We start from the raw sequence: 7,660 nt of genomic DNA, 5'->3' as shown, positions 1-7,660 counted from the left end.
CTTTCTCACACACGCACGCAGACACATCCTCCCTCTCTGCACTCTCTCCCTCTGTCTCCCTCGCTCCCTCTTTCTCTTTCACTTTTGCATGCCCTGCAACCTTTTAAAATGTGGCCCCTTCCCTGTGATTCGCCAGACGCTGCGCCGCTGCCCCCCGCGCGCTCGCCCGCTCCCTCTTTCGCCCGCTTTTTGTCTCTCGCGCTCCCGCTCCCCGCCTCCGATTTGCTACACTGAGGCTCCCGTCAATGGACTGCATTGAGAGCCGGCTCCAGCGCGAGTTGCCTCTCCGCTTCACGCTCGATTTCCAGGCATTCTTCCCTTATTAAGTATTCGTGTAACATTAATAGTCATGAATATCTGCTATTAGGAGGCTCCAGGAACGCTGCCCAGCGCGGTTATTAGAAGCTCAAGCGGAGCCGCCACTAAGAAAAGAGGGGAGACACGGATTAAGGAACACGCGCGCACGCATACACACACAGACACACACTTTCTTTTGGGGGGGCTTTTCGTTTTCTAAGGAACTTTGAATCACAATCGATCACGGCAAGATAGAGACCGAGGGGTTCGACCTGCCGAAGGCGCCGCTCGAATCGGTGGTTCAAGTTCGGATGGACCAGAGCGGGGCTCCGGCGCTAGCGGGAGCGGCGGCGCGGTGACCGGAGTCGAGGACTCCCGGCGCCTTTTGTGTGGGGCGTCCGCGGGCTGCGGGGCAGCCGGGCTCTCCGGGCTTGCTTGTTTTTTTCCACCCTGACTCGGTACCCCAGACTCTTCGCAGATGTTAGTTCACAGTTTTTCAGCTATGGTGAGTCCCACCCCCACCCCCACCCCCGTTTCATTCGGAATTCTAGGCTGGAAACCTGGTGCGGCGGAGCTGCGCGAGACCTCGGGTTTCGCCACCAGGTTTCCAGCGGGGCGCCCCTTCCATCTGCATTTCCCTCTTTGCTCTTTTCCATCCTCAACTCCCCCGTCCCTGCTCCACATCCCCCGGCGCGCAGACCTACCTCGCCGCTACTCCCCGAGGCGTGTTTCTTGCCATGTTCATCTTTATTTCCTTGCGTCTTCACTTGTTCCTGAGATGTGCTCAACGTTTGATGCTAAATCCGTCTGCACCCCAAAAAAACAAAAACGTAGCCCCATGTGCCCCTTACCCTAGGGGCCGGGGCTGCACCTCCGAGGGTTCGCATTCCCCGGAATCAACTCTGTTCACTTGTTTTGCAAGCGAATTTCAATAGAGGAACAGAAAGTCAGGCGTTTCTTCTGCCTTTTGCGGCTGGAGTGGGGGCCCCCGCCCCGGGGTGCACCTCTCTCATTAAACCCCAGAGGGCTGCGTCTATTTTAAACCTGGACTAGACGTCCCCATCGAACGCCCGGGAGAAGGGGGCTTTTAACTGAGGGAACGGAAAAGGCAGAGTCTCCCCCCCCACTCCAACCTGCAGTTAAAACCTTCTTTAAGCTGGTCATTTAAACGTGCTTGCTTCGTTATAGCCCCACTACGAATGTTTCTATTTAAATAGTCATGAAATGCTAATAGTTTTTGAACGGGTATGCTTTTTCCCTCCAAATAAATGGAACGAGGTAAACAACGCAGTTCAAATGGTGTGTGTGTGTGTGTGTGTGTGTGTGTGTGTGTGTGGTGCTTCTGCTGTTTAATATTTAGTAGGAATTTTAATTTTGCTGAAGGGAGGTTTCTTGCCGCAGCTTATCGTGGCTCCATTCTGGGAGGCCCTTTTCTATCCGGCCCGACCGTGGAAATAAATAGCTAAGGAGAGTCTCTTACGCCCCACACTTGCCCAGCCTTATTCCCCGCGTTTTTGGAAGGGCCCGTTTCACTTCTGGGGTATTTTCCAAAAGGAGCACCTGGGAGCGCGTTTCTGCGGCCTGCCGCCGGGCAGGGGCGCTTTCCCACGCGGCCCTGCGGAGTGGGTTCAGCCTGGACAGCCGGAGCCCGACGCCTGACCGCTTGTTCTTCGCTTTCCTCTCGTCGCAAGATCCTTACTCCCACGTCAACGACCCCTACAGCCTGAACCCCCTGCACGCCCAGCCGCAGCCGCAGCACCCGGGCTGGCCCGGCCAGAGGCAGAGCCAGGAGGCCGGGCTCCTGCACACGCACCGGGGGCTGCCGCACCAGCTGTCTGGCCTGGATCCTCGCAGGGACTACCGACGGCACGAGGACCTCCTGCACGGCCCGCACGGGCTGGGCTCCGGACTCGGAGACCTCCCGATCCACTCCTTACCTCACGCCATCGAGGACGTCCCGGTAAGAGGCCGCGCGGACGGCGCGAGAGGGAGTGCAGCCCGTCCCCCCTCCCAGAGAAGATGCCGGGGATGCACAGCCGGTGGGCCCGGGTTTTCTTCAGTGTGTTCACTTTTTCAAAATCTCATTTTATTTTTGGGGCGAGCGCTTTCAGGACCCACATAGACAACCGAATTTAAAAAATTAAAAGTAAGTTGAGTTCTGCCCCTAGAACAATGGTTCCTGGAAATCCTCCAGAACAATGCCAGCATTACCATTTCCACCGACGCAAATAAATCAGATGAATGTCACAATATCTCCCCCTCGCCAAGACAGTAAACTGTTTCGATTGGGAGAGGATCTAATTCCACCTCTGAGTCTGGCGCTGGGATTTCCCCCTGTCCTGAAAAAGATGTTAAATTCAACCGAAAGAGCTCATGAAATGCTCTGGCAACTCAAAAGAAAGTGTAAAAGACATACTGAAAAATTAATTTTACCGGATTTCACAAGCATTAGTGATATCTGAAAGTTGTGTGTATCCCCTACCCTGATTACGGAAGAGTTAAGTAGCAGATCTGAGCAGGGGGACATTAAAATGCAGCCTCTTCTCTTCCTAGGGGTGCTAAGTGCTGACCTCATAAATCATTAGCTGGGCTCCAAACGCCTATCAGAACCTGCTACACCCCATATTAAATTAAATGTTCTGAAACTATTGAGCAACATTACTTGTTTTAATTCAGTTATCAATAAATGTAGTTTAAAATGATCTCTTAATAAGCATGATATTAGCACATTTACTCTTTACGATGTAAACCAGCTATTGATAATTTGAAAATACTTTCTAAAATTAAATTTAAACCAGCATCTCTGCTTCAATTCTACATATTTATGGTTTCCTCACAACCTTCCTGAAATGGAATTAGAACAAGCCAATAATTTTATTAAAGCTGTAAAGGCTCTATTAATGCTGCTTTTCTTTGGAGAGGAAATGTATCTGGATGTGATTTTTGCTGAAATGCTATTTCAAATTACTGCATCAAATATTGCAGCAATATGTCCGTTGACAGTTTAATGATTACTGCATTAGATTGCAAAGAAAATGGTCAGATGAACTTACCTGCTTGAATGGTGAATTTAAAACTGTAAGTTACATAGGAAAATAGAAAATTTATTACATCTCTCATTTAGCTCAGTTAATCACTGAAATTTGTTGGTTATGTTTAGCAGCCTTGCATGGAAAGCAGAAAAGTAGGAACTTGATCCCATGTGGGGTTTAGTAAGCATTGTGTGTGTGTGTGTGTGTGTGTATGTGTACGTGTGTTCGAACATGTATTTAGAGGCTGATACTAAACTGCAGTTCTTGGGAAGGAAAATGAGAGGAGCAATAGTTGAGAAAAGCGCAATTAAAAAACAAGTCTGGAAGTTGTGATCATTTTACTTCTTCCCAAAGATTCTCTGAATCCTTTTCCTAGTGTGATCTTTGGAAATATTTGAATTGCAAAATAACGTTGCAAGCTTTTGAGACGACTGTGGATTAGAATGCTCTACTTTGCAAAAATTCGAAAGTGGTTGGTGTGAATTCTTAACACCTGTATAGTCCCTCTTTGTGGTGAAATTGGTCAGTAGGAGAAATTAACCTAAAGATCAAATGAAAACAAGGAAACCCAGTTGCTGCTCTCCCCCTCCCTTCCCCACCTTTTAAGAAAAAAATTCTTTCAAAGGAATTTGGGTCAGGAAAAGGGTTGTTTTCAATTTTCCCATTGCTGCAACGGTTAACCTTTAATAAGAATGACTGCTAAATATTTAAGAAAATCAAATCGATGGTGAAAATTATTTAATCATTAATATCTCAGTGGGGTTTTAAACTTAACAGTCTTCCCTGTATGGACAAGGTCTAGAAATAACACAAATAAAAGTATTATGCCACACTACATTTACTTTATGAGTTTAGGGTGCATGCATAAAGGGATCATATTTCCCCATATAGTTAAAACACAAGAACTGCAGCAGTACTCATTTCTGAACATTTCTCAATTTAATTATACTTAAATCCAGAAGCACTTTAGGCAAGTTACAAATGAGAGCATTGAGTATAATAAAACCTGTAATAAAGCAACTTAGTACCATCCACCCGGAATCATTGCGATCAGGCACAATTAACAGGAGCATAAATCCAAGACAGAATGGAAAATGTTTGAATCAGTATTATTGTTGGACAAAGACTAGAGAAGGAAGGAATAGTTTTTTAAATGGTAATGCCTGTGTTTGGTAGCGATTGCGAAATCGTCTATCTCAGCAGCCCTGGTGCTAATTTGTAAACACAGCCAGACATTATATTGCCTGTCAGTTTCTGCATTAGAAAACATGATTTCATTTTACTTTCTAATCACGTTTCGACTCTGGCACACACATATACCCATCCATCCGCAAAAAAAGGAAACCCCACCCCAACAAATCTGCTGTTGGACAACAGAAACAACCTCAAACGTTTTTGTGTTTGTTTTTAAAAATCATTTATATTCCTCTCTGATATCCAATTTAGGCAGTAGTCCTTTTTTTCAAAAAGATCACACAAATGATTATTTTCCCATAAGTGAAGGTGTGTGTCTGCATTTGCTGTTTATCACACTACCTAAAGCGTTTCCAGCACACCCCCGTCCTGCCTGCCTGTCATTTCTATTGTGTTTCCCTGGCTTTTGCTGCTGAGCCCTTGAATCACTGAAAGTCCGAAGCCACCGAGGCGCCAAAGTAATGCTAGGTGCATTTTAAAAGGTTGAGCTGATTGTGGAAAAGATTAGGTGCTCCAGAACTCGATTTTAATTTCCAAAGAAAGTTTTATTCCCAACCCCCACTTCTTTCAAACTCAAATGATTTGCTGGAGGAGGAGAAATTGGCCGTGGGTGTGCAGTGAAACCTCTTGAGTTGCAAAGCCCCAGATTCCAATAAGCCAAGATGAGATGTTTATATATAAATGTCACTATAAGGGGGGAATTTTGATTCTACACCTTCCCCTCCCCCCAGCTTGCACGGAATATTCATTTCCTTTTGTTTTGATTATACACTTACATCCATGTGTATCCTTTTGTTGCAGCATGTAGAAGACCCGGGTATTAACATCCCAGATCAAACTGTAATTAAGAAAGGTAAGCCATTTCCTTTTGCATTCCAAGCATGTCCTTACAGGCATAGTGCTATTTAAAAGAACTTGCAGAGCTGTATTTATTTTTTTTCAAATACGATTTTCCTAAAGGCTCAGAATTAGCAAACAGGCATAGAACAGCAATGCTTGAATGATCGGCTTTCAGTAGGTTAGCAATGGCAACAGGCTAGCTTTGTTCTGATTCATGATTTGATTATTTAATTTAGTTTAATGATATCTGGACAAACACATAAAATGTGTAATAGTTTAACCGATTTGGAAGTGGCATTTCAATTTTGAAACGTTTTAATAGTTTGTGTGAGTGGCAAGGAGTGTTAAGAAGTGATATGATAAAACAGTGCAAATAATTTACTATTGATATAAGGGCAGATGATAAAGAGACATAGCATTCCTTAGCAGAGTGAAAAAAAACAAAAACAACCTTTCATGATTTTCCACTTAATTTCTCATTAGCTCTTTAAGGGTTTTTAAACTTTGTGAATTAGGTTAACAAAAATTTGGCTTTGGTTAAAATTAGCATCTTGAAGATGTCAGGATTGTTAGCATAATTGTTCATAGCAAAAGTTGTTTTAAGTGCCCAGTGATTTGGATGGATCTGTAATTTCTATTGTATTTAGTGAGTAGAAATAAAGTTTACTGGATTAAATGCTATTCACAGCAGCTTTGTTGTTGTTGTTGTTGTTATGGTGGCAATGTTACATTTCAGGATTCTAGGCACCACCAGAGGACGATGCTATATAAAACTGTTCTCATTTCATTTCTAACCCCAATCAGTTTGTTAGCGAGTTTAGAGTTTCATTTTTGCATCTGTGAAGTCTTTGTCACATCAAATTAGATGTGCAAGGGATAAATCTTAAGAGATGCTCTTTCCAAGTCGACATGATAATTGGCTCTTTTATTAGTAATCTCTCAAGAGTTCGTTTAACTCCTATTGTCTCTATTAGCCTCCCCAGAGCTATTAATGTCACAAGTGATCTATCCAAAACTAGAGCCCCCCCCCCCCCACTTTCCCATACATCTAGAATATCCCATTAAAGAGGGAGGAGTAAGGCAATGAGAATGTTTACACATTATTATATATGTCTCCATGTGGGATTTTAAAAATACAAACGCATACGGTACTTAAATGGTTATGAATGCATCTGAATCATATTGGTGTCGAGAAATGTAACGTTAGTACACTTTCTGCTGGTCTTGAAATTTTTTTCTAACTATGATGGGTCCGACAATGAAGAGCTAATTAATTTAGCTAGTGAGGTATCCTCCCTGCAGAGGACCATTAACTATTTGCTCAACCAAAGTATTCCGTGGTGGGCCTGTGTAGCCTTCCTTCTAGTACAAAACCGGGCTTGGGATGGCTCTTCAAAACTCGAGTCGTTCTCAAAACTAAAGATAGGAAAGGGCCTATTTCTCCAAAGGATGGGGCACGTGTTGTGTGTGTCAACAGACCACTTCCCAGCTTGGTGCTGCCTTAAAACTGAAAATGCTCATTTACAGGCTGATTTGCCATCTAAACGCTGGGCTGATTTTAATGACAGGTTTATGAAGTCATTTCCCCCCAACACTCAACCCCTCATTCCACCAAACTCCAAAGGACGCGTAATTGGCTTGCTCTTGGTTTGCAAACGTCATCCCCGCCCCTGCACCCCAAGCCCGCTCTGGAGCACCTGGTGTAGGGCCCCCCGTCCTCGGACGCTGGCGCTCAGAGGCTCACAGTGGCACCACCAGCCCCAGACAGCACCCTGACTAACAGGACAGGGTCTGGGCAGAAGCAAAGGCCTGGCCGGTGGGCTGAGGGGGCACCTCCAGGCCGGGGGGGAGGCGCGCCGAGAAGTCTTGATCCCAGGACAGAGGAGGGCAGGAGGTGGGAGCCATGCAGTTTTCAGGGCTGGAAGAAAAGGGGGGCTGCCGCGCAAGCCGGGGCGCCTGCCCTAGCCGGGAGGAGAGGCGTGCCTGGCAGCTCTTGGGCGGGATCCTCGGCTCCCACACACGGCCTCCGGTCTGTCTCCGCAGGCCCCGTGTCCCTGTCCAAGTCCAACAGCAACGCCGTCTCCGCCATACCCATTAACAAGGACAACCTCTTCGGTGGCGTCGTGAACCCCAACGAAGTCTTCTGTTCAGTTCCGGGTCGCCTCTCGCTCCTCAGCTCCACCTCGAAGTACAAGGTCACGGTGGCGGAAGTACAGCGGCGCCTCTCACCGCCCGAGTGTCTCAACGCTTCGCTGCTGGGCGGAGTGCTGCGGAGGTGAGGCCTGCGGCCCGACCTC

General features: G+C 46.2%; 1 protein-coding gene across 1 annotated transcript in view; it reads left to right on the top strand.

Annotated features, from left to right (window-relative positions):
• Window positions 1–245: 245 nt before the first annotated feature.
• TFAP2A (transcription factor AP-2 alpha (activating enhancer binding protein 2 alpha)) overlaps window positions 246–7,660 on the top strand; it is a 14,733-nt gene continuing 7,318 nt past the window's right edge. The window contains exons 1-5 of the mRNA XM_015560663.1: window positions 246–273; window positions 519–684; window positions 1,852–2,257; window positions 5,325–5,376; window positions 7,407–7,638. Coding sequence (XP_015416149.1) covers window positions 246–273; window positions 519–684; window positions 1,852–2,257; window positions 5,325–5,376; window positions 7,407–7,638 — 884 coding nt within the window. The remainder of the gene's footprint in view (window positions 274–518; window positions 685–1,851; window positions 2,258–5,324; window positions 5,377–7,406; window positions 7,639–7,660) is intronic.

This window comes from Myotis davidii, unplaced genomic scaffold (genome assembly GCF_000327345.1).
Source record: "Myotis davidii unplaced genomic scaffold, ASM32734v1 scaffold1413, whole genome shotgun sequence".
NCBI classification, from domain to species: Eukaryota; Metazoa; Chordata; class Mammalia; order Chiroptera; family Vespertilionidae; genus Myotis; species Myotis davidii.
This window is presented reverse-complemented; position numbering and strand designations above follow the sequence as displayed.